General features: G+C 42.2%; 1 protein-coding gene across 1 annotated transcript in view; it reads left to right on the top strand.

Moving 5' to 3' along the window:
- Positions 1 to 27,156, top strand: part of TMEM178B (transmembrane protein 178B) — a gene marked incomplete at both ends in the record, with an annotated part of 210,715 nt that overhangs the window by 49,553 nt on the left and 134,006 nt on the right. Inside the window, one exon of the mRNA XM_079543173.1 lies at positions 8,073 to 8,186. Within this exon, the coding sequence (XP_079399299.1) occupies positions 8,073 to 8,186 (114 nt within the window). The remainder of the gene's footprint in view (positions 1 to 8,072; positions 8,187 to 27,156) is intronic.

Here is a 27,156-nt window from a genome sequence, read left to right as displayed (position 1 = left end):
AGGGTGGAATATGTATGTTCCCCCAGCTGGATGCTTTCAGGAAGCTGCCATTTGCTGGGATATTCATGGAGCATGTGGAGAACGGGCCTGGAAAAAGCTTTTCAGGCACATTCTCTTTTTCTGCTCTGAAAATTTTACTGTCTGCTCCGTGCATGCAGATGTGTTTGCACCTCTTATCCTTACTCATGCACTGGTTGAAAAGGGATTTTAGGTATTTCCACATTGAATTTTAAGTTAGAAAGCAATGTAGGTGTTCCATTCTGAAATATATGGAAGCTCTTGCCAGGAATGCAGTTCCCCATACAGCCCATATGTGAAAGCTTTTGCATCCACAAGCTTCATGTAGTTCCACGTGCCCTTTGAATTTGACTTTTTCCCCCCCTGTATAATTTAGAGATTGAATGGGTCACTACTGAAAGTAAGCTGGAAGGTTTTCAGCCCAGATGATCTGGGAAGAATAGAAATGGCATACTGTCCTTTACTGCCCTATTTCTGTGTGGGCAGTGTTATAATGCAGTACATAAGACCCTTTCAATCAAGCTCTCTGCTATAATTTCACTTTTTGTTGTTGGTGGTTTGGTGTTTTTTTTTTGTTTTTTTTTTTGTTTTTTTTTTTGTTTTTTTTTTTTTTTACATGACTGCATTGCCACTTGGGCACTATCTAACAAGTTTTACTGAGCTGGAGGTTCTGAGAGACCTTTATCTGGAAATCAAGTGAGATGAATTGTAAAAGGAAAAAATAGGAGGAAAAAAAGTGCAGGAAGGTTCTGTTTGCCACTCTGAAGAAACCTTTGATCACATTCCTAAGGAAAATCTTTAAGCTATACATTCTTGTAATGCATTTGCTGGGTATGTGCCATTTATGGGACAGAATACTATTTATCTTATGAATGCCTCATTCTTTCAGGGGCTGACAGCTCAGTGAACACAAGTGAGCTTTTCTTTCAGGTAAAATGGAAGATACTGTTTTATTCTGAGTGTGTTTCACTGGAGTTCTGCCTTCATTGTATTGTTTGTTGATCAGTGAAGTCATTCAGATGTAAAAAGCAAATTTAGGTAACAGTGTAGAGATTTCAGTATGAAATGTCCCTTTGTCAGTGGCAGCCTTGTGTGCTATCTCCATTTTACTAACAGGAAAGATACAGATTCATACTGTGCTTGTTAAGTACGCTTACAGTAAGTTCTGTTGGTGAAGCATTTACTTTCATGTAGATAATAAGCTCCTAAGCAAAGTGTTTCTAAGGAAGCTGAACCACTTGTGAAACAATCTCATATGGCAGAGGGATTCACTTGGGAAAGAAAGACATAATAAAGAAGTGAAAGATGAGTTCAGTTTTATGGCTGAACAAAATTTTTCAATTGATCTGAAAGCAGTTTCTTTTTTTTACCTTGGTTTTGCCAGTCTCACCCCTCTGCCCCTGGCTTTTTTTGCCTACCTTTGTGAGTGTGGCTGGTGTGAGCAATTGCTGATGGCCGCAGCACTTCTTCCATTGCACTGGGAGACAAGGAGTTGCAGCTCCACACAACTTGCCTGCAGACCTGTGTCTCTTGCTGTGCTACTGCTGTGCCACGATTGAATGCTTGTCTCAGTAGCTGAATTCCCATTAACTCATCTTCCAATTCAGCTTTGTTTGCGAAGAAGCCAGTTGGCATGATCCTGCAGTGCATTGTGTTCTGAAGAAAAGCGTGGTGACAAGAGATGGTCTAGGAAGTCATTTTCAAAAGAACACTGCTGATACATACAAAGTTTTACTACAGATTTTTTGTCTACCTCAAGATGTGGCACTTGGGTCAGTGAGTGGGGCAAGCGACTGTGGTGCATCTCTCTCCTGAACTTTAAATGAACCTGTAACTGGTGGATGGAAGCTGATAGTGCACATCCTCCTACTTGTAGAGAGGTAGCAGCTAGGAGCCAGCAGCTTAGTCTTAGAAACAAACAAAACCTTTCAACCAAAGCCCAATTTCCTCAATGCCCACAGCAACCAGCAGTCAGTGCCAGAAGTTGTAGTAGCAGCAGCAAGTCCTTCTGGCAGTGAGCTGAGCCCTGGTTCAGGCTGATGCTGGAGCCATCCCAAACAAGTATGATCTCCTGTTCTGAAACTTCAGCCCATACTGCAGCTGAAAATCTATCTTGAGCGCCGTTAATTAGAACATTGGCTTCTATTTATGAATATGAGTTGATGAATATTCATCAGACATGTTGATTAAGGTGCTGTTATTTGCATATTCTTCCTACATTTTTAGAACCTTACCCTTAGGTATTCTAATATTCAAGATATGCATGTGGAGTCAAGGGAAATTTTGATTATGTATTAGGAAAAAAATCATAATGGTGCTGGTCAGTTGTCGGAAGAGTTTGTTTAAAGAGGTTTCTTCCTTGGAGGTGTTAAAACTTGGCTGGATGAGGTTCTGAGCAACCTGAGATATCTTTGAATTTGATTTTAACTTTGAAGTTGTTTCTTCTTTTGAGCAGTGGATTGGGCCGGTTGACACCTAGAGGACTCTTCTGACATTCAGTATTCTATAATTCATGTGAATGAATAATGTTCCCACTTCTTTGGCATTAATATGAATATAGATGGGCACAAACACCTAACCAATACTTTCTAGGTTAGTATTACTCCAGAGGTAATGAAGTAATCCTGTTAAGTGTGTTGTAATACCTTCTAATGAAGTCTCTGCCTTCATTAAGAATACAGTGTTACTCATCATGAGTTCATTAACTGCTCAGCATATCTGATTTGCAATTTTCTCCTTGCGGATGGACAAGGTAGAGCTTATTTCTCCTCCTGGCTTCCTCCAGGCTTCAGTTTGACCAGTTAATGCATGCTGAAACTGCGACAACCTTGCCTATATTAAATGTGCCTGCAGATGAGCTCTGGTGATTCATACAAAATGATTTAAGAGACTGAGGGCAGGACATGCAGCCAAGGGCAACCATTTCTTAAACTGCACCAACCTAAATAGCCAGGACTGACTTGGAGGTGACATAAAATTCTAGCACAACTTAAAAATCAACTTTTCCAACAAAGACAAGACTTTTGAGATCAAGTCTTAACAGATGTAAATGCCAGATGCACTTGCTTTACACAGCCTGATCTAGCCCTGGTAATGACTGCAGCCCTTGGGAACCTTCCTGAAATGTTATGCTAAGAAAAAAATTGCAAACAGTTTCTGTTCGAAATCAGCAGATTTTCTGAAGACAATGTGAAACAACTAGAGGCTAAATGACCAAACTGCATCCTCCATTTGCTTGGTATAGTTATACTCGCCCAATGAGGAATAGCAACCAAAACATGGAATTAAGGCAATTTCTCATACAGAAGGCAGTTTCTCGTAATGAACAGCAGATACATGCAGTGAATGCAGCTCACAAGCCAGAGGCTAAGATTCTTTTTAGTAGAAAATCTTTGTGTAGTAATTCTCAAACAGATACGTAAAAATTAGATCCAGCACAAAAGGTGAATTTTGTGGAATAAATTACTTGCTCTGAATAGTTTGTAGAGAGGTATCTACAAAACAGAAGGAAAAGCTGCCCGGAGGTAGCAAAGGCTCAGAACATCCGCGTCAGCCTTTTCAGTGAAGCTCATGATATCAAAAGCCCTGGCAGGAAACATAATAAACAAATGCTAGCTTACAGCTGAACCCTTCTTAGAAATCAGCGTGTATATTACAGGAGAAGAGTGGGTATCACTAGGTTTTGGGTATTTGCTTACTATGGAAACCAAGGTGCCTGCCAGGTCAGTGCTGGCTTGTTGTGGAGCTTGGAATGATGCTGTTCATCCAGAGTAAATAAGCTGCTGGCTCCTTGCATCTACCTGTGGTTCCTGATAATTCTTACCCTACAGTTGCTGCAAAGAGACTTAGTGTGTTAGAAATGCTCCGTAGCTGTGAGCCCTTCACTTACCAAATGTGACTTGCTGACAAGGCGTTGGGTGGCTCTGTACCTAAAGCTTAAGGACAGTTCCACAGTCTGCCTCCTTGAAAATTGGGAGGGAGGGAGGGGGAAATGGGAAACCTTGTAATTCTGACTTACAAGAGGGGAGTTTAGTCAGATAACCTATGAAAGTAACTTAGACATTCCACCTTGGGCTGAATCTGAAGTGATTTTAAGAACACAGAACACAGTAACTGCTCCTGCAGGTTACCAGTTTCGTGAAGGACCAACTAAAGGACTACTAAAGCTCTCAGAGGAGCTGATCCTTGTCATGCAGAAGGTGAAACCATATGGGCACAGTGATGGTATAATTCCTGAAGCTTGACAACCACCTTTGCAAAAGTTAAGCTGGCCTCATGGGGAAAATTCTTCTGTGCACTTCTGAGGTACAAAATCTTAGGATTGATGTGACCAATGCCTGGGTGGCATTCTGAGTTTTCATCTCTGCTTTTCTTGGAGCAGTGCTGAGAGAATCTTAAAGAAGCTGGTGATGGAAAGTTCTGGAGAAAAACAGGCATACGGTATGGATACCAGCAGCGTGAGCTCCCTTTATAATAGATTTCAATCCTGTTTGGCTTTGAGTGGGAGAAGAGTTCAGTCACTCCTGCATTGCTGGCAGTTTGGGTCCTCAGCAAAGGTAGCATTTACTGCTCTCACAAAGCAATGAGCGGAGTTTTGCCAGCAGCTGAGCTCACATCAAGAGCATTGGGGTAGTTCTGTGAGCAGCACAGAAAGGAATTGCACAATATTTTCAGTTGATGTTCCTGCTATAGCACACTTCAAGGATTTTCTTTGTAATAGAGAAGAGGAAATTCATACACTAAGGCGATAGCATGGAGCATAGCTCAATAGATAGATATGATGGGAATCAAGCTGATACTTTCTTCAGTAAGAGAGAAGCAGCATGTGCAGTGCCACTACGCTCAGTGGCATTGCAAAGCTGCTCTGGGTAAAGGTACCTCTAGTTCCCTCAGCTCAATTTCTCTTGGCATCTGAACTTTGCTGGAGCAGGTGGATGCCAACCACAGAGTTACAACTGCAGATTCCTCCCTGAGCATCCATCCTCATAAGGGTAGTACAACAGTTTGCTCTGCGCACTTCTAGCTGTGCCTTCCTGCTGATTCCTTTCATGTGGGCTGACCTCTGTTGTATTGTAGACTTATTAAGCCCAAAACCTTGGATTAGGATGAACAAGAAATGTGTTAGACTCTGTAACAAGAAATTGGTTAGACTTATTCCAGCAATGAATCTGTGCTTAATGCTTCAGAGAAGGGTGAAAATCTAGGAGCAGCATCCCTGTCTGCCTGACCTAAGGGTCTGTTTCCTTCAGTACAACAGATGTGGGGAATCATTCCGTGCTCTGATCAGCCCTCGGGGCACTCAGTGACCAGCCTCATCATCTGCAAAGAGCACTTCTCCCTCCTGGTCCCTTCAAAGTCTTGGTTGGAATCAGGATGTTAATTGGCTAGTAGTCAGAATTTTATTTAGATGTAGGAAGAGCGAGCAAATATGGTGTGGCTGGAACGGAGATCATCATGGAATGTACTGCTCACAGTTGAGTGTCCTTTGGATACCATTGTATCACTGCCACTGCAATCACACTCTTAGGTCCAGGTAGTCTCTAAATGTATACTTAAGACTCATTAAAGTCATGGGAATGTAAGCATAAGTCTAAAATTATATGTATGGTCAAGTGATGATCTGAATTCAGACCATAATCTTTTGTGCTTTAGGCTGTGGTAATATAAATCAGTGAAAAGTTCTGTGCCTTACTACTAAAAGTATTTGCAGTAAAAATGAGATGTTTGATTAACTTTGCTAGAAACTGGATGATTATTTAAAGAAATTACAGCCAATGGAATAGAATCTTTTACAGACTCTTCCTTTTGTTTGCTTTAAATTTGAGTCTTGGCTCTGTGTTCTTGTCAGCTAGCTGTATTAATCTTTTTCTAGGCAGGTATCTGGTAATGTAAAGATTATTTCCTGACAAATAAATGTTTTTCCACTTTCTTGCCAATGCTTCTGATCCATGAGAGCAGGTAAGCAGAAGTGAAGTGAAAAACCTGTGTGAAGACAAGGTTGCAATTTCAGGCTTTATTTTAATTCAAAGCTCTTTCCACACTAGATTATTTATTTTTTTTTTTCCCCCAAATACTATTCTTGGTTTGAAACTTTAATTCTGGGCGTACATTTGGTGCCCAGATGGTGCAGATTCACACAGAAGCCCATCACGCTGTCAGGGCGGGTGGATACATATGTAAATATTTTGCCTTTTTCCCCTATAATATTTGGTTTTGTCTGATCTAATTGCTGTCAAAGGCAGAATGCGAGGAATGCTTAAAAGAAGCAAACAGAGAGGACCTCCAATGTCTGTATTGCAGTAACTTGGGAGGGTGCTTAATCTACTCAGTGGTAACTAATAATTTTGTTGCATGGGGCTTTTTTTATTCATGCTGTGAATTCATGGTGTATGGTCAAAATCTGTCCCAAGTAATATTTTGCATCCCAAAGCAGAAACCTGTATTTATAGAGGCGTAAAAACATGGTTAACCATTTGGAGCTATATGTAAGGCTAATGCCTCTGCCTTTTTAGTTTTGTTGCCAGTTAGTGTTGTCTGCATGCTTCTTGGTATGTCATTCTCTCATTTACATAAATCATTGCTTCATTTAATTCTACTGAGTGCGTGTCTTAATGCATTTTTAAAACATAACTGCATTTCCAGAGCAGTCGCTCCTCTGAACAGTGGTAGCTAATAGCAAACAGTGCGGACAACTGCATTCAAGATGCCTTTTTAATTATTAGAGGGCTGTTTCACAATACCATAATATTAATGGAAAAATGATTTTCATGAGGTTTAAATCTGAATGCTCGGTAAGAGGGTCTAATGAAGGCGGTGTTAGTTAAGGGTACTGGCAAGAGGGATGCAGGAAACTTTACTTCTTTTTCAGCAGTGCAAGAATGATTGCGCTGTCACAGACTTCCAATCAGATGTGGAAATTGGTGAGGCTATAGTTCACAAAAAGCATTGGGCTATGCCAGGCCCATTCCTCTGAGGACACTGAGCAGAGAGCTGCCAGAAGAGGATGGCCTGGAGGTGTGATGATTGTAGAGGAAGAAAATTGGCTATAAAAGGAAAATATGAGTTTGTGACCAGAAGTCAAGCAGAAGAAGCACGTGGTTGGTTTTTTTCCATAGAATGCAGATGAAATCCTATAAGTTGCACCAGGGTAAGTTTAGGTTGGATATCAGGAAAAACTTCTTTACAGGAAGGGTTGTTAAGCACTGGAATAGGCTCCCTAGGGAGCTGGTTGAGTCACCATCCCTGTATGCATTTAAAAACCATTTGGATGTGGTGCTCAGGGACATGATTTAGCAGAGGGATGTTAGAGTTAGGGTAGTATGGTTAAGTTGTGGTTGGACTCAATCTTCAAGGTCTTTTCCAACCTGAGCAATTCTATGATTCTAAGGGCAAAAATGTTGCCTGTTCCAGCCACTTGTGTTGCCATTTGAAGCCTATTATCCAAAGGTGCTTATAAATTCTATTTGAGTCTGCTGTGAAAGTGGCTGGGTACCTTCCAGTCGCTGCCATTACCAGTAACACTTGCTTCTGCTCGTCTTGATTCTTGGCTGTGGGGTGAATGTAGTCTGAAAAATTGTTTTCTATAAATACATATTTTTCTTGTGGTGATTTTATTACTGAAGATAAGATGAAAGCTGTTTGCTTTGCACATCTCCTGAAGCCTGCCCACAGAAGTGTTATTGCAAGATAAGCTACAATGGGAATTTCTGATTTCTCTGTGGTAAATGCTGGCCCACGTATTGCTAGCTCATGGCTCTGGGAAAAGAAAGGAAAGAAGGAGTGACTTGCCATGTTCTACCCGGTGGTGAAAGCACAGCTCTGACAGCTGCCGTGTAGCCTTTGTTGTATCTTAATTTTGCATGTGAGCTTTTCCTACAGATTGCTTTTGCCTATCATATGCCAAAGGTAGTACTGGCTGCCACACTGGATTGATGGCAGGGACTGATTTTCTCTCAGTCTTTACTTTTGCTTGTCAGGTCCATCTAGTCTACAGCTGGGAGAACATATTGCATTCATGTAACATCAATTTCCCTTCTGTATTTTTCCCTTTCCAGGAGCAATTGAGCGGTGCTCATACATCAAGTACCACTACTCCTCAGCAACCATTCCCAAGAACCTCACCTACAACATCACCAAGACAATCCGCCAGGATGAGTGGCACGCACTGCGTAAGTGTTGCTGGCTTTCTTCTCCATTTTCCTCACGTACAGACTAAGGGAGGTACTCGCTAAGAAACGAGAATGGGGAAATTGACAGGCAACTCGCTTAGACTTGTGTTCTCACATGCAGTTAGTCTTTATAGCAGATGGATCAATTTGTACTTAAGACCTACATGGCTATTTCTGCTGCTGAACAGAAATTCTGCTGAGGCATAAAGAACTGGTGGTGGGAAGAGATCTTTATACGCAGAGATTAATATGTAGTTAAATATGAAAATGTATAACAAGATCAATGCCCTATTTTTTTAATTTAGTAGAATGTTCAGTTTGTAAGTATGTCTTCCTGCATTTCATGCTGCTGCTGTTTCCTGCTTCCAGCAGAATTCATTGCTGGCTTTTACTGTAGAATATGTCCTCCTGCCTGCAGCTCCTGGTAAGTGTGGCATCACTCTCTTCTGAAGATGTAGAAAGAAATGCTGCACCCTCAAAGGAACAGGGAAGGAGCTTTTAGCCTTTAGTGATAACAGTACCTGGTGGTCATCAACTTGTAACATTTGCTTAAGCAACAAAATCCGACAGAGATGGAACTGCCTTGAGTTGTATGGAGGGCTTTAAAGCTTTTTCCTCATCTTGGAGTTGGAAAATGGCTTTCACAAACCAAATAGAAGAGGTAGGATTTTGCAAGAAAGGATAGCACTGCAACTTCCTTTTGTTACTATGCAGTCATGGTTACTGATGAATGTCCAGAGTTCCTCTGCCTCAGTGCAAGTAGTAAACAGCCCTTTGGAAATGATGGAAGTTAAAGAATGCTGATATTGATGCATAATCTCAGAAGGTAATTGTAAGCAGCAAGTCCAAACTGTCTGAGAAATATGTTAGAACTCTGGTGTTTCCAGGGCTTTCAGTACCTGTTTCACTCCTGCCTTATTGAGCTATTTCTCTGGAGGATGCTTTTAAGCTTTGGGAAGGAGAAGCTGTTACGATATCGTTCACTCCTTGAACTGGTAAGATCAAACCTGGTTTTTGTTAGTTCTTGTACACCCACCGCGATATTTGATAAAGCATTAAAGTAGTTTCGGAGGGACCTACTGGGATCCTTTATTATTATTATTTTGATGTCTATGGATACATTTTTATTTTGATGTGATGAAGAAAAGGAATACTGAATTCCTGCCTCTCCATCCATCTCAGAAGGTTGTAAGAGGCCAGCCTTGCACAGTGTGGCACTTGTTTGTCCCTAAATTTAGAAGATCAGGTTGTTCAGTGCCTTTCAGGTTGTCTGCTTCTATGCCATGTCCACTGGTGTCAGTTTTATGTTAGCACTATTAGTCTGTGTGTGCAGAAAGCAAACGCCCTACTCCCTCCTGCCCCCTCAGAAAAGGACATCTTCTGTTAAGTTGCAGTACAAAGAGGCTGTGGTTTATGCTTCTGGCTGCGTATGTGCGCTTTCGCCACTGCTGTGAGCAGTGGTGACTTTTCTGTGATTATCCTCTGGGAATCTCACTAATTACTATAGGAATTATTGTCTTGAAGTTGATCTTTATTTCTGCAGTGTCTCGCAATGGGTTATCCTCATGCTCTTTGAATGTTTTTCCACAACTTAAATGTAATTACTAAATGTCTGGCAATGTTAGACCTTCAGCGTGTGTGCCCCTTGATGGGATCAGCAAGTTCCTGAGCACGGTGTTGGCAGCTGACTGAAGCTTTCAGGAGTACATTTGGCAGTCTCCGAAGTGGCAGCCTATACGCAGTGCTTACACTTTAACATATCTGATGTGATCTGAAGCTCTTTCAGGATGAGGCTGTTTGTTTCTTTCCTAATGAGGTTTCGCCAAGTACCTGTGTATGTGTATGTATTTCTGACCCAGATTTTCGTGCTGATTCATGAGTCAGATAAGTGCAGGTAGATGTAGATAGCCAGATCCATGCTTTGGAAAGAAAGGTACCTTGAAGCTTTCTTCTCCAGAGTGGTTTAGTACAATTCTGAGTGTATGATATATGGAGTAAGCCAGTGAAGGATCTGGAGCCCACTTTGCATTCAAATTGTATGTACAGCTTGCAATTTTATTTTTTTTCCTCTACAACGTCTTTCAAAAGATGAGGCCAATAGCAATTTTTTTCAAATGATGTTTAGGCCATGGGATGTTCTCCCTTTAGAAAAGCTTTGTGATTGAGCAGCCACCCCTACATCATTAAGCACTTTCAGAAAGTCCCTGCAATCTTAGTCCCTTCCTTACCAGCTGACACAGTTCTATACCTCTGGACTAGTTTCATCCAGGGCACAGTTAATTCAGCTCCCCACTGCTCTTCCTGAGGCAGCATAAACTTTCTAAGTCAGCATGACCATTATTTTCCTCTGAACAATTCCCTATTCATAATTTCTCTTTCCCTCAGTGTACAGGCAATAAAGGAACAGACCTGTTGTTCCTCATGTTCTCCATATGGGTAATTTCTCAGATCTGTAACATAAAATGGGAGAAAAGAAGAACTCTGTATCCTGATGAGACACTGGGATTAAACTGCATCTGGAAAATTTCAGGGGAACTGGAAAGGTGAAAGAGGAGTGTTTGTTCATACTACTAAAGAAAATACCACTTCCAGACAGAAGCTTCTGCTGTCCTTTGATATATCTGTATTTCAGTACTGGTTGTTTTCCTTCCCTGGTGCAAGAGAAGCAAAGAATGGGCCTGGGAAGGAATTCTGTTGACGTACTTGCATACTTGGTTGGGGTGCAGAAGAGAGAGGACTCCAGCCATGCTCAGCAGACTACTTTTTTCAGGCTGACCAGACAGAACTGGTGCTCTAGCAGTTTCTCTTGTGTTGTAGGAGTGGGAGATGGGTAATTGGTTTGAGGCCAAGGACCCCATGGCACCCACTGGTACAGAAAGCAGTTTTTCCTACAGCTATGCTGTCAGCTGTGTTAGAAAAACTCAAACAAGAATCTGGACCTGAAGGAATGGCTGGACCTAACTTTATCATTTTTGATTTTGTCTTTTTTCATTCTATTTGACATTTTCAAGATGGAACCTTTGCTCCGAATTGATTGCCTATGGCATTGTGAGCTGGGGAAATAGGACTTCACTTCCCTGCAATCACTTCTTCTCAACTGTCTCTGGTTAAATAGGGATGTAGGGAATAATGATTGTAGTATTGCCAACTTGCTACTGTCAGGAGATAATGTTCATCTAATTAGACAAAACAAATGTCTATACAAGCTGAGAGGGGAAGGGAGAAGGGAAAGAATGCTGCATCCAACAACTTTGAGCATGAATAACTGTCACTTCATGGAAGCTGCCAGTGTAATGGTGTGACTTCTCAGGTTGCCCAGAGAAGTTGTGAATGCTGCATCCCTGGAGATTTTAGAGGCTAGGTTGCACGGCCTAGTGGGTGGCAACCTGGCCCATGACAGGGGATTAGAACTGGATGGGCTTTAAGGTTCCTTCCAACCCAAGCCATTCTATGACTGTGTCAGTCGTAGAATCACATTTTGACCCCCTCCTTATGTACAGAAACACAGTCCACTGTTCTGGCTTCTGAAACCCTCTACCAGCACCAATGATCCTTTTAGAAATGGAGGTACATGTCATTCGAACAAAAATTTAAAAATCAGAACGGTGCTATATTTATTGTATTTAATTCCATATGTTTTGTTTCGTTCCCATAGGTTTACTTTGTGTGCTACAAACGTGCTCATGAAACATGGGAAAAATGGCCATGGCAGGGGTTCATAGAGTTCATGGAGTATAGCATAGGCATTGGAAATGGTGTGAGGCATTTTCACATCATGGAATAAGCGTCCAACCAGGAAGCTTTGGACAGGAAATGTTTTTTTAATCTTATTTAAAAACTTCAGGAAGCCATTGCCTGGCATATTTCATAAAAGAAAGTGAAAGATTGTTTGCTTTGTTACTGTTTGTACTACAGTTTTCAATATGTGTTATATTCAGTCTGATATCCTCCAGGAATCTACATCTCCAGGCATCTGTTCTCTAAGGCCACTGGGAGGGAGGGAGGGAGGTGTAAGGCACCCAAAGTCCATTCCAGTTTGCTCCTTGGAGTAAAACCAGACACGCCAATGAGTGATGCTGTTTCATACTATCAGAGTGTAGGAAGGACATGTTTTGTTTTGTTGGTTTTTTGTTTGTTTGTTGTTGGTGGTTTTTTTTTTTTGCTTATAGGCTTTAGACAACCTGTGCTCTACAGTGTTCTTCTGCGACAGTCTAAGGACCAACTGTTCTGTGAAGAAGGCTAGCCGTAGTTTGGAAAATATACACATAGTTTGGAAAATAAACATTTTGGAAAATAAACACGCTTAAGTCAGATGGAAGGTAAAGATAAGAGGAAATAGGCTTTTTTCATACTTCCTTAGATCCAGTCTAGTATGATGTTTTATTTTTGCCTCCAGGTTCTTTGTTTAGACCTTATGCTTTCTCACTCACTTGTGCCTATGAACATACTTGTATTTGTTGTGGGACTTCTGTGCATCCATTCTGTGAGACCAATTTCAGCAAGAAGAGTTGTGCAGGAAGCAGGTACCACAGGATTGGTGAAATTGATGAGTTAACCTCCTCTGGTCTCAGAACTGTCCTGAGCCACATGGGGCTGTTGCTTGTGGGTCACTCCAGTCTTCCTCACTGATGTCTTGTCAGATGAAGCAGGGAAAAGGGGTTTTTCTAGGACTCTCTTATCTAAGACAGGCAAAGAAATTACTGCAAACAAGCAATGATGCATGTTCTTAAAGAATGAGACCCTTTTCTCTGAGAACAAGCCAAACCTCTGTGTCTTCTTTCTCCTGCATTGGTAGCTGAAACAGAGCAAATGCTGCATGATGCTCAGAGCCTTTGTATGGCAGAGCTCCCTGTAGCTTCCACTGCATCACATGAACATTTCCAGAAGGGATATAAAATTCCTTCCTTCTCTCCAAAAGCTTTTATTTTGCTGACTCATGGAGTCAATCATACAAGATAGACAGATGTCTTCCAGCCTCTTGTTTTTCTTTCCTTCTCACCTATCACAAACCTTAATTTTTTACTTTGAATTACAATTGGCCACACAAGAGCTGGGATTTCTGTTTGTGCCACCTAGACCTGTGCTCCACGCTACTGGGCAAGCAGCTATTTTGTGTCCAGGAAAAAGGAACGTGTTCCATCAGGGCAGATCATGACTGAAATTGCAACGGAAACATCTCCTCCTGCACAGCTGAGTTAGAAACTGTCACCAAACTGCTTTGGAGGCAACCGTGTCTCAAATGCATGAACTCCTGCTGTGAGGTCACAGGATGTGGGATCTGAATTTAGAGCACTGACATGGGGAGATGCATTGTCAGAAAAAGAACCATGGACTCTGTGTTAATTGAAATGATAACATTTGCCTTCTCTGCTGAAAATGGCAATAATCCTGTGTTTGTGGTGTTCTGAAAGCCATTTGCATAAAAAATGAATTGGGAATTCAAAAGTAATAGCCTGGCACATTCTGAGAAGAGCATGTATTGGAGGAAATGAAGGATTTCTACAGGATGTAAGAGTGGTAGCATTTTAATTTATATAGCTTCTTTTATGCTGAAGTCTAAGTGGGTTTTATCAGCCTTAATGGTTCAAACTTTGCAGTCTCTAGGAGAATAAGGCATTCATTATTACTAGGCTTCTTCATTTAGGCCTGGAAAGCACTCAGTTATCTCCTTACTACCAGTAAAACTACTGGCAGGGGCACTGGAAGAATCTTCTGTTGTGGATGTCGGTTATGATACTGGGAGATGGGAGAGGCAGCAATTAGTGCTCTGGAGAAGACAGTAATGTCTACACTTGTAAATTTACAGGCTTCTCGAGCCCGCGAAGCAACATGCTGAGATATGCACACAATCTCAGATCGTAGCTTGACAATGCATTAGTAACACCAGTAGGCTCGTGGCTTGACCCTGTCAGATGATTTTATAAACAACAGTAAATATTTCATTTTTGTATCTGTATTAAGTGCTGACCCAAGAGAATTTTTCCTTTTTTTTCCTTGAGTACTACTGAAAGTAGTGTTTGAAATAAATAGGCAGCTTCTCCTGCTGCTTTCTTCCACGCTCTCGACCATACTCCCTTGGGTCCCTTTCCGTTCCTATCTTCCTCTCCAAGGAAATGTTTCATTTTTAATTAGCTACCCCTGCACCCAGATGGAGGAACACCATCCTGCTGGTCAGTGCCATTTGGCTGACGGTATGATGTCACTCCTTAATAGGTTGGTTAATAAGCAGACAGGAGAGCCATCCTGGAGTTAGCCATGCAGCAGGTGTTTGTGTGCCTGGAGGGTCTGGTGTTAGATCTCCATAGTATTCGTCATTCTCAAAGCTACTGACCAGGTGGCAGTGACAAACATTTTTTCCCCTTTTCTCTCTGCTGTAGGGTTTTCTTCATATCTTGCTATTTCAAGTTGAGATATAAAAATGGTCTTAGCTTTTGATGCCAAGAAAACTGTTATAAATTTGTAAGGGATTTTACTGCCTTCTGCTAGATTTCATCTTAGGCTCTGCTAATATGGCAGTGACCTTAATACCTCCACCAGAAAATAGCTTTCCCATCTGCATGCTACCTTTATCTTAGAGGGAGAAGAGCAGAGAAGGAGTATGGAGGAGCCTATGTAACTCCCCATCCTATGTTGCAATAGTAGGAAAAGATAGACAGGTTGAGGAGGGAGAAGATTAAGACAAGGAAAGGAGAAAAATTTCATCCGGACTGATGAGCTAGGACAGGTGAGACAAGGGATTATTGGATATGGAGACTAGGATAAGGGCTGGGATGGTAGAAGGGGAGATGCAAAAACAGGCAACAGTGGGGATAGGAAATGAGCAGGGAAGGAGATTCTCTGAAGCATTATGCAAAGTGCACAAGAGCCTGCTCAATTCACCACCAAGCCCTCCAGCCAGTTTACCCAGCAAACAGTGTACCTGTCCTAGCCATGGGCTGCCAGCTTCTCCAGGAGAGTGCTGTGGGAGACAGTGCCAAAGGCCTTGCTGAAGTCTGGGTAACTGCGTCAACAGCCTTTCCCTCATCCACCGTGTGGGTCACTCCATCGCAGAAGGAGATCAGGTTGGTCAAACAGGACCTGCCCTTCACGAACCCATGCTGGCTGGGCCTGATTCCCCAGGTGTCCTACATTTGCCTTGTGGTCTCCCTCACGATGATCTGCTCCATAACCTTTTCTGGCACTGAAGTCAGGCTGACAGGCCTGTAGTTCCCTGGATCCTCCTTACCACCCTTTTTGTAGGTGGGAGTCACGTTGGCAAGCCTCCAGTCCTCTGGTACCTCTCCGGTTTACCAGGATCACTGATAGATGGTAGAAAACAGCTTGGCATCTTACTCCTGTTGGTTCCTACATCAGCTCACATAACAGGGGACTTTGATGTGGTCAGAAGTCTCATTCTGCTGAGTTTGTTGGAAACCTCATGCTAGAACTCCTGCTATTGCATCTGTTAAGAACGTACAGGTCACAAAATCATATGAGCCTCTTTAAGGCTGGAAATACAAACATGTTAAGTCAGAAGATGACAGAGCACAAGCTGAAAACATGACCTTAATTTGTCTTTGAGCATGCTTATTATCAAGTCTTATTAAAAAACATAAAGTTTTCTACAGGACCACTGCCTTGTTCCATTCGTTTGGATATTCTGTTCTCATTCAATGACCACTTCAATGTTTGAGTTTTTCAGTGCTTAATATATTTTTTTGCTGACCTTTTTATTGCAAAATGCAGCTCTACAGACAGAATATTTAACTATTTCATGAACTTTGTGACACTTGTAATGAATTATGGAAGGGATAGTAAAAAAAAAAAAAAATGTATTCACAATTACCTTTTGAGGTGAGCTGTAACTTCCATTTTAGACTTGAGAATTGAAATTAACTGCTTTTTGGTGTCCAACTGGAGATGACTGAGACTTGTTTTTTTACAGTATTTGGCAGCTATGAGTGCCCCACAGCCTATAAATCAGACTCCAGACAATCACCCCAACTCATGCTGGGATCAGAGAAAATGAAAACATGGTTAGAGACTGAATCTAAAAAGATTTCTTAAATGAATTGGCCTCTTGTCACCAAGGGCTTCAGGGGTAAGCATAGAGGAAAGCACTTGTGAGTGAGGGAGCAGGAGCTGTAAGTCAGCCGACTGATCTCAGCACCTACCACTCTTAATTACAGCATTGCATGGGTTCCCAGCTTTCACGCTGCCCCTTTTGAAGGGGTCACAGTTTTCATTTGCTAGCTTGGGTATGTTTGGTACTGCAGCTTCCAAAGTGTTTTGATTTTTTTTTTTTTTTTTTTTTTGTTTGGTTTTGTTGTATTTGTACATGCAGACATTTGAAATCACCTTGGCTTATATGGTGTTTTATGTTGCCTCCTGTTATGCTGGAAAAATGAAGGCATGTTTTTACCTCTGTCATAGAAAAGAGTTGTAGGGTACTTAAGGAGCTGTTCTGAATGCAAGGTAGTTGGGAGAAAACCCCATCCAGCCTTGTGACTTTTGCAGAGGAGCATTAGAGGCATTTTGCTTGTTGCGATGTGGAGATGTTGACAGGTAACACATACCATCGCTAATCATTTCCAGTCATTCAGCCAGTCAAAATACAGCTTTATTAATATGCATGCAGTGAGCTCTGTTTCCCTTCTTTCCCTCTTGAGAGAGACAGAGGGGGAGAGATGGGCGTTCTTCTATGTCTCTTGGCTAATCAAGAATGATGCCTTGCACATTCTTAGGGTGAGAACACAAGAAAGAACAAACAGGGTGATCTAATGGGTCTTTTCCAGCTCTGACTTCTATAATTTTTGATTTATATACCGATTTAATGCCTGGTTTATGATGATTTATATCCTGGTTTATTTATACCCCAGTTTGATGCCCCACCCCACACTGTTAGCAAGATGAAAGCCAGTCAGTGAAATATTTCAAGGTGATTACATGCCACACGCTACACACAGGGTTAGTAATGAGGAATAAGTGCTTCCTTGCACCAGTGCTAGGGGAAAGACTTAAGTGGAACATTTTGGAAATTAGATTTTTGTGATTTGTTCGTGAAGCCATACACCATCCACAGGGGAACATCACAGCAGCCAGCATGAAATAGTTGCCAACAAACTCGGAATCAAACAACCTGGCTTTGACCCTGACAGAAGCTTCAGGCTGAAACATGGAGGTGATTTTTGTATGGTGATAGCTTCTAGGCAGTGGTTGCCAGTTTAATTACTGTTTTTCAGTGATGCTCTTTATACCCTGAATTTTGGAATAAACCTGATTCTCATGTACAGCCAGAGCGTTGTCCTAGTTTTGAATTTAAGAGATCTAAAATGTATGAACATTGATGTATGAAAACTTATGCGGCTTTATGTTCTTAGACTCTCCTGCCATTAACTGAGCCCTGAGTTCAGCCACATTTTTAGGGCTGAATTAAGTCATGTCCCAGGAAGATTGGAGGAAGCTGAAGGATTTCTCAGGACCCATCCTAGGACTCCTTAATTGGACGAATGAATCACAGTTTAGCTGCTGAAATTATTCTCTGCCCGCCTCCAGGAACTGATTGTGCAGTTGGTAAGGGAATGGGAAATCAGGAATATAAATCAACTGCAGGTATCTCCTGTGGGACTTCAGAGTTCCGTCTCTCAAATCTCATCTGACTGCTCTGGATGTAGGTTGTGTTTAATGGAGCATAAGTCTGTGTGTCCCTCTGCATCATTGGAATTATGACAGCTAATTTGAGTATCTGTCAGTGGTGTGTCGAATTGATCAATATCTTTCATAAATACAAACTCTATCATTTCTGCCTCCAAATCTGTCTTTTCTGGCTTGCCCTTTGCATCCCTGTTCATTTTCTTCTTGTTTATTTATTTATTTATTTTTTTCTTCCCGAACTTGATTCTCACCTAGATGTACCGAGAATGAAATCAATGGAAGAATATCACTTACTGACATTAGATGGACTTCTTTGTCATGCACAACAATGGCTGTAAATAATTGAGCAGTGTCCACATCTTTCCTTCCTTCCCATAAGACCGGGTTTATTAAAATTTTATGGCAGGGGACATGGAGGTGGCTGAATAACTGTTTTATCTGGTAAAATCTTTAGCAGTGCATTAACTCTGTATTGGCTGCTCCTCACTCATCATGGACACATACTAAATCAGTTTTCCTCTTACAGAATCCATTCTACAGTATGGTACAATTACAGATGCGAGCAAAATGTAATGCTGTTCCTTACAGCTGTCATGCTTGACTATGGTGCTCTGAGAAACAAAGGGTTAAACTGCAAAATGTTGTTGCCACTATTGGGAAGAAGTCAGTAGAGGCACAAATCCACATGCACAAAGATGCTAATCAGTAGAGACTAATGGGCAGGGTACAATGAGTTTAGATTTGCTTATATTTATTCCAGAACAATAGTGCCAGTAGACATTTGGAGATATAAAAACAAGTGAAATCAGCATCTGGGTGGGAAATACTCCATAGAGTTTTCAGAAAAGAAAAAGTGCTCCTTTAAATTTAGACTTCTTGATATTTTGGCACTAAATCAGTGCAAATAAGTGGATTTCAGAATTGCATATTGCTGGTGTTAGTGGAGCTGCTGGCTGCGAAGTGCCCCTTCCATCCCAGCATTCTGAAACACTTGGGCAATGCTTTTCACTCAATATCCTTCTGACATAAACAGGGTGCAGAAAGAAGAACGCAGCCCAGTACACCCATTTCACATGTAGGAAAAGAGAGTTTACAGGGAAGTTAATTGACCTGCTAAATGTCGTGCAGAGAGTGAGTGGGAGAGCCAGAAACAGAGCTCAGGTCTCCGACCTCCCACTGCTGTAAGTGCTAGACAACCTTGCCTCCTGTAGTGCCAGAGTTCATGCTGCCTATCTCTCAGAAAGGACCATTGCAAAGTTCTGTACAGGGAAAAATGTTTTTTTTTCTAGAGATAAGTAGAAAAAAATATTTTCCACATGAAAGCTTAGTGACCCAAACCAGAATCCATTATGTACATTAATGGCAATTTTTTTTCTTAGAAATAATGGCCTGAAAAAAAAAAAAAAAAAAAGCCCTCAGAGGCTAGTAGTGAGTTAAGGAATAGGAAATGGGGTTCCTCAGCACCTTCTAAAAACAAGGTCTTCAGAGATGTCTGAGAGTGAACAACTAGAATCTATAATTTCAAAAATTGTCTTCCTTAGTGTACATGTAGGTGCTGATGAATTTTATGCCATGTATGAATTGGACTTTAAACCAGTGTCCTCACTGATTGTCATGGCAACTGATACACAGAGCAAGAATAATACATACTTGTAGTCAGTCTCTTGCCTGCAAGTAATCTTCACTGTCATTTTATTTGAGAAGTCATCAAATGAGTGTGCTTAGAGAAATGATACTTGTAATCAGTCCTATTACAGAGCCATAGAAAAATCTGGAAGAAGAAATGCATACTGAGTAGAAAACTGCAGGCAGCTAATTTCAAGATGAAATTAGCTGCCTGCATGAATGAAATTCCCTTCTGATGTGTCCTGGGGAGAATCTGTCCTGTGTGGCAAATCTTCACAGCCAGCAGAGCTGCTGCAGCCGACTCAACACCTCATCCCAAAACAGCACAGGTGAGGAACCAGTTAACTGAGTAGTGTGGTCCTGCACCATCCTTTCTAGCTGGGAGCCATCCTCTGCCAGCCTGTTTTAGAGCTGCCTGTGACTTCCTCCAATGGAAATCTAAGTTGAGGTGGTCTTTTGCTTCTTTCAGGAGAATCTTCATACCTTGAATCTCAGCATATCAGGACCTACCATCTTCTTTCTGAAGATGCTTTTTATTGCTGTCAGATTAAAAGTGATGTTTTTTATTTGGTCACCAAGCCTTGGCAGCTATGTTTAACCTATGTTTGCTGGAGCACTAGACCTCTGTACTCTCTTCATTTGAAGTGGAAAAGTCTATCTTGGAATCATTTCAGGACAAAAGATTTTTCATGCGAAAGAAGTTGAGAATTTCATTTCAAGAAGCAAATATTTCACGTAAAAGCCTTTTGAAGCAAGGAACAGGGGTAGAGAAGCCTAAAAGCTACTTAATGTGGCAGTTGCATTGCTTCTTGGAAAAGTCCTGCCGAAGTTTTCCAGGAGGAAGCAGTGGTTCTGTAAAGAGCTGAATTGACAGCTCTGATAAGTTAAACTCTTTGATGGACCAAAGATAGTATAGGCAGCGGCACCTGTGTGATGTATAGGTGAGTTAGAACAGTTGATGTCTCTCTTTGGCTTCTATTTCATAGGTTTCTCTGATTAATGATGTTGGCCTCAGCTTTCCACAGGCAGGCATCTCCTACACAAGCAAGAGAACAGAATTTCAGAGGTAAATGGATCCCCATTTTGCAGCAGTCGAGGACGACAAGTGTAATTTAAAGTTATTCTTTTCTTTATCACTATTGGAGGAGACTCAGTATTTCACTGGCCAGTAAAGAGAACACTTGTCATCAGCCTGTTGGGTTCATGATGAGTTTTCACTTTCTTTTCTCATAGAGCTGAAGAGTTGATCTGTTGCTGTATCAAAATAGTGCTTAGGTGGCTTTGTTAGCATCTGTAGAAAAAAGGTCTGGAAGCCAGGATGTAGAAAAACAAACAAAAAACCCTGCATGAGAGGAGTAAGAGGCATTGAAAACCAACAGTACACACTGTTGTAGGATCCAAGACCCCATAGCAATGTCTGGAGGCTCCTAAACCTGGTGGTGCAGTCTCCAGAAGGGAGTCTCATTAGCTGAAGGGATTTCATCCAGGACAAGGGACCAAGGAGAGAGAATCCCCAGGCGATTATTGCCTATAGGAACTGCAGGCTTGGCTGTGAAGTTGGCAGGAGCTTCAGTCAAAGAGGATGTAGGTAGGATGCTGACATGGCTCCAGGTTATCTACAAGCAGCTCTGACCCACACAGCAGTCTCATCTTGGCAGGGCTGGGGGAGGTGGTTTGGGGCAGAATGCCACTAGCTTTGACAGCTGTCTTCTTCACGCTCTGATGTTGATGGAAAGAGAAGGATGTCTGGTGGGTGGCTGTTTGGTGGCATGATTGACAGCTGGAGGAACACTGCTTCTCTCCAAGTCTTATTCCTGTGTTGTAGTCATGAGCAGAGAAAATGCTCCTAGGTGTAAAAGCAGGACTCCTGGAGCCTTGGAGGAGAGCAGTAAGTGGCGAGATGAACTTTAATGACTGGGATGCCGGTGGGCTTTTCTCTCCCAAAAGTGAGGTGGGGTTAGATCTTAGTGGTGCGTTTGAAGAACATGAATAAGGATGCCAAAGTAATCTGTGTAAGCAGCTGGGGAAAAATAGAGATAGAGAACAAAATAATGGGAAACTGCTGAGGGAAATAAAGACAGGATGTTTTAGATGCTCTTCTGTGTATAGAGAGAACCTCTCTGTTTGTTATGCATCAATACTGACGCATTAGATTCATGTAGAAATAGTCAGTGGTACAACTGTGAAAATAACCAGAAGCCGTTGCCTCCACCACCTTTTTTTTGCAGCAGAGTCTGGTAGAGAATGAGATTGATGTGAGTTTGCCATCACTCTCTCATTACTTTAATTTACTTTTCAGTCTTTGTGTGTGTCAAGCTCTTGGTACAACCCTGATAAGCAACAGAAAGGAAGAGCAAACAAAGCGAGCTTTTTCCTGGATCAATAGAGATCAATCTCTTCATTTTGAGTGAGTGACAAAAGAAAAAAAGCAATTAAAAGTATGTTTGCTGATAGTTAGTGGGCAGCTCCCAAAAAAAGTACACATGGGAGAGGCCTTGTGTGTTGTTTTGTTATTTACTTGTGGTCCATGTCACTGGCTGCACTGCCCAGCAGCTTTGGGTGTGCGTATGTTTTAGACCTCAGCATCCAGGGCAGGGTTGCATAACGTAAGGAAGGGACCATTTTCTGCAGATTGGTACCAGGTTACATGCTGCCCATTAAGACAACACCTCTGGTGCACTGATTTATGAAAGTCAGGGACGATCAGTTCGTTTGTGTGCTGTTCGATCATTCAGTCTGCAGTAGGCATAGCCATGCCAGTGCATTAAACCCCTGACAGCTTTTTGTTCAGGGCAGAGCTTGAAGGCAGCTTGACTGGACAAAATATGTGTGAGTACACACTACTGTCAAGAAAATGGCTCTAGGTAGCACACCAAGTTGTAACAAATTGTAGGCACAAGTTTGTGGGGCTGCTGCCTGTACCCATCTCGTATCTATCAGTACCTGAATATCTGGGCTGTACAACAGGTGGCACAGGAAAATAAGCAATGTTGGTGAAATATTACTGCTGGAAAATATCAATAGCTGTTGCTTGACTCTTTTCCTTTCGTGAAGGAGTGGAAAACTGATTTTCAGCTGTCCTGAATTCAACGTGCTGTTTTGTTTCTCTTGCTACAAAGCATGCATCATCAATAAGAGTAAATGAGACACGGTTGGATGTGACCGTTCTGGTGGGCTTCTGGTGTGAATGAGCAAGCAGGAGGAACAAAGCGTTGGCTCCTGCAGTAAGATGAGTTTTCTCTATCTAGGAGAGGGAGGGATGAAATAATGTATTGCTTGTGAAAGCAAGAGACTTGACAGCACTGGCTAAAACCAGGCATACTGCAGGCAAGTACCGGGCAGTCTTCCCAGTTACAGCCACGCCAGCGTGCTTAATCACCGTGTGCAAACTGTTGTAGCAGGAGCTGATCCCTTGTTGGTGCAGTGCACTCTTGACTTCAGACAGCTCTGCCGCTGTACCTTGAACCTTCCTCACAGTATGGCCCTGCTCTCCCTGAAATGCAGCAGTACTGCAGCTGTGGCCATGCAGCTCTGCTCACAGGAGCTGCCAGTCACGCAGAATGCACGCCGTTAGATCCCGCAGGCTGGCATCCATTGTGGGGTAGGTGTTCAGCTCGTCCTCACCCAATCTGTAGGTCCCCGGCTTTATCCAATCCTCAGTTTTGGAACTGAGAGAGGCCACATCACTCACTTAATGCTTCTCAAGAGATAACTGTGTGAGGAGTACTTCTGCCCCTGATGTAAGTGTGCTGTAACCGGTGCTGACAGAAATGGCCGCGAGCACTTGTTGCGCCAGCAGCTTTCATCAAAGGGCACGAGCCCTCTGGAGGGACTAGTCAGCTCTTATTCAGCTGAGGAGCAGGAGAAGCAGAGGTAATGCAGAGTCAGTAATTTGGGCTTTCTGTTGGCCGAAGCCACTCAAGCTGCCTGAGGAGGAAACTGCAACATCTCAGGGCAAACAAGAAGGAGCCCCGCGCCCACAGCCACCCTCCTGCAAAGCCTGAGCTGGCGCGGCTGTCCCAGCTCTGCCAAGGCCTCTCCTCCCTCACAGGGGAAATGGCAAGGGGTGGGCTGGAGGAAAGGTGCCAGCAAACACAGAAGGGAAAAGAAAATAGGGAAAATTTCATGTTGAATGTATTCATCACCAGCTATTCTAGGGTCAGCTGTTGGCTTTTTAATATATTAAATGAGGTGTTATTTTTAGATTTCCAAATTCATACACAGAAATTATTGTCCAGTGTTTCTGCTTTCATCCTGTACATAAAAAATACATACAACAAACCAGCAAGAAAGCTCTCATCTCAATAGCTCATTTGTTTCATTGTTTTTGTGTGATTTCTTTTATCTTTTATCTTTTATCCTTCCTACTCAAAAAATAATTGCCCCCTCTTTCTTCCCCGTCTTGGCTAATGTTACTGGAGAGGCAACAAAAGAGAACTGCTTAATGTTTGCACTCGTTGCTTGACTGCTTGGTTTAGGGTTATGGGGAAGTGCTGGTGGGTTAAGAAAAGGCTTAGCAGGCAACCCACCCACCTCCTCGTAATTTTTCTTCAAAGGAGGGTCTGACAAAGAAGAGTAGTTCTGTTCCAGATTCTCTGAGTTCAAAGCAAGTGCCCTACAGATACGATGCTGTGATTAATCCTCAGAACTGGAACACAAAGCTTACACTATGCCACCACTACGAATGCTAATGGCTGTCAGGCAGCTTACTCCCTGCACACTGCTTTAAAGAGTAATAATTTACCCAGAAGAGTCTTGAGGCAAGAAAAGTGAGAGTCGTTTATTAATTCTTTTGTAAATCCTTCTGTTTATGGGGTTGGCATTGCTTTCTATCCTGTTCTAAGTCATGGCATTTTGGTGACTCGAAATGGGAAGGCAGGCTGGTCTTTTTTCCATGTCCTTCAACTCTTTGGTGCCAAGCAGCTGTGTGTAGTAGAATTCCAGGCTGCATTTATGGAGGAGACAAAACTTAACATGCATGTTTTCAATCCTCTTTTGCATGTGCAAAATGAGTGGCTGTGGAAGAAAAATGCGATCCCCAGGCAGCCATCAGAAAGCATAGTGAGAAAGCTGCCCTGGTAGCTTTAATAGGATGCAAATCTGTATTTGGAGCACGGTTTTGATCTCAGTAAGAGATCTATTTCTAAAAGCATGTTCTTTTCCAGAGGAGATAATTTGGGGTACCTGGTTTTCTAAGATGTCTGACAAGCAGAAATCTTTAAAGGGCCTGGTAGTCAGTGGGAGAGGGCTCAGCAGTCTGAAGAAGACTGTCAATATCTGCCTATAGTTATGTGCAGCTATACCTGTAAGTTTGCATTACAAAACTTTGGATCCCTTCAGAAATGATACTTGATCTCACAGCTCTATCATCAGCCTGGGGAGATGGTCATTCTGTAGCAGAATTCCCTTTCCCTCCCCTCTTCCGATTAATATCTTGAATTACATTTTCACCTTTCCTTCTCTTTCCCTCCGCCCCAAATCGTCAATTCTAGGTTCTTCTTCACTTTTAAATATCCGGTAACCCCTATGCATAGCCCTGCTGTTTCTCTTTCTAACCACAGAGTAATTTCCCAGCTCATTTCTCTTTGCCTGATGTGTTTTGCAGGCAGGTACCTCTTGATAATTTTTTGTCGTTTGAACAGTAGGATCCCTCAGGCACTTGGGTTCGCCTCCTGCCCCACCTCTACCTCTGATGATGGTCAAAGGGTAGAGAAGAGATTGTTTCTTTTGCTCTGAGAGTTAAACAGTGGCAGGCTGACTTCTCAGCGGGGTGAATGGGTGAAGAGCTGTAGGTGATTCTCAGCGTGAGTCACTTAACCTACCAGTTGGAGCTGGGCAGGCAATGCTCAGCTAAAAGAACGTCATCCCCTCCTTGCTGGCCTATCTCACAGAGGGATGTAGGGAACCACCTGGAGCAGTGCTCACTGCCGGCACCACTGAGCCAGAACCAGCTTTGAGCATGTGTAGGAGGGCTCACAGACAGTGAGGGGGCTCACAGCCTTTTGTGATGGGCTGTGCAGTGTACTTTTGTCTCCATTTTCCAGCCTGAAACAGCCTCTTTCAGACCACCATGCTTACAGGCACAGGCCAGTTGAGGATTTTGAAGTAATGCAGAGCTCTGAGGTGGCTCCAAATGTAACATGATTATAGTGCAGGCAAAGTTTATTATTCATGTAACATACTCATCACAATCCTGAGTTTAAATGAATGTCTTCTATGCCCAAGCAAGATGTTTGACAGTGGTGTCATCAAGTCATAACTGTACAAAAATATACTTTTTGTTTTGCTTTTAAATTGGAGAGCATTAGAAAAATCCTGAGTAATCCAGAAATTTTAGAAAAATATGACTGCTTGTTTTCAGAAATCCCAGTAGACAAAACACAGGAAAAACAGCTTCTCTTTCAGGATGAGACTGAGACTGGATTTCCACAAAAATAGCATATACTTGGAATTAGTTTGTTTTAAATGTTTATATGTTTAAAAAGAAGCCATATTCATTAGTTGTCCTTTTCTCTATGCTTTAGTGTAGCTAGTACTCTATTTTCCCCCCATTATTGGCTTCTAATCCATAGCAATTAGAGAAACTAGCATTCTTTTATAAAACACAGTTAGCTCCCTATTCTGATTTGGAAGTTACTATGGAAAAGTTATAACAGCCAGGTACTGAAATCCTTCCTCTAAACAGCTATTGTGAATCCTTCCTAGAAACAGTCAATGTGTCCATTGAATTCTGCCTGCTTCCCATCAGCCCTGCTGCTCTGCTTTTACGAGCTCCCTCTCTCCAGTGTCCAGGCATTTACCTTTCGGGTATGGGTGCTTTTTTATGGAACGTATTTCCTTACGAGAGACTGAGTCAGCAATTTGCTGTGCTATTAAGGCACCAACCAGCCCCAGGGTGTCTCCCAGGCCCTGGGAGATACATGCTCATGGCTGCGGCACCACTGTGGCAGCCCTGGGCCATCCATGTCTGTGCCCAACATGAGAGGGACTTGAGCCATGGCTTTCTTCAGGCCAAGTTCCAGAACTCACCTGTGACAGGTTTATTCTTGGGTAGTCATCTTCAGCTCACAGACCCTGCGGAGAAGATGGCAAAGCCAGCCATGATCTGAATTTGAATGCTTTGCAAATTATTTATTGGGTAGGAGAAACCTCAGTTTTAAAGGTGCATTAACTGCAGAGAGAGCTTTTAACATGAGCTTATTGCAAAGTCTAACAACAAGAAGGTTATATCCATGATGGAATTATTTTTTGTAATATCTTGGTGTCATTTCCTTAACTTTGTACTAGTTTTATCACAGGGATACCTTTCTTACATTCTACTTAGGAAAGAGGAGAAAATAACTGGTTAGTTGTTATTCTGGCTGGATCACTTACAGAATAAAATTCAGACAGCTGTCATACAGTTCCCCTTATCCGAGGAACATCAGCATTATAAACAGAATGTCATTAGCATATTTATTAACAGTAGTGCACAGAGCGTTTATTTATTAGCAGTAATGCACAGATAGTTCCTTCTTTGTGCTTACATCTCTGTTTTGATGTAGTTAATATTGAAGAGCCTGTGTTTTTCAGGCTACACTAGAAATATTGATGACAAAGATGGAGTTAACTTGCTGGTACCCTGCCTGGTGTCACCTCACCCTTCCTTAGGGATGAATGTAAGACTTCACCTCCTTAGTATCCCATCAATACATGACAAGGTGGATATTCT

Source organism: Tetrao urogallus (assembly GCF_951394365.1).
Source record: "Tetrao urogallus genome assembly, chromosome: 1".
Classification (NCBI taxonomy): domain Eukaryota; kingdom Metazoa; phylum Chordata; class Aves; order Galliformes; family Phasianidae; genus Tetrao; species Tetrao urogallus.
The sequence above is the reverse complement of the archived record's forward strand: the minus strand, read 5'-3'. Positions and strand labels throughout refer to the sequence as shown.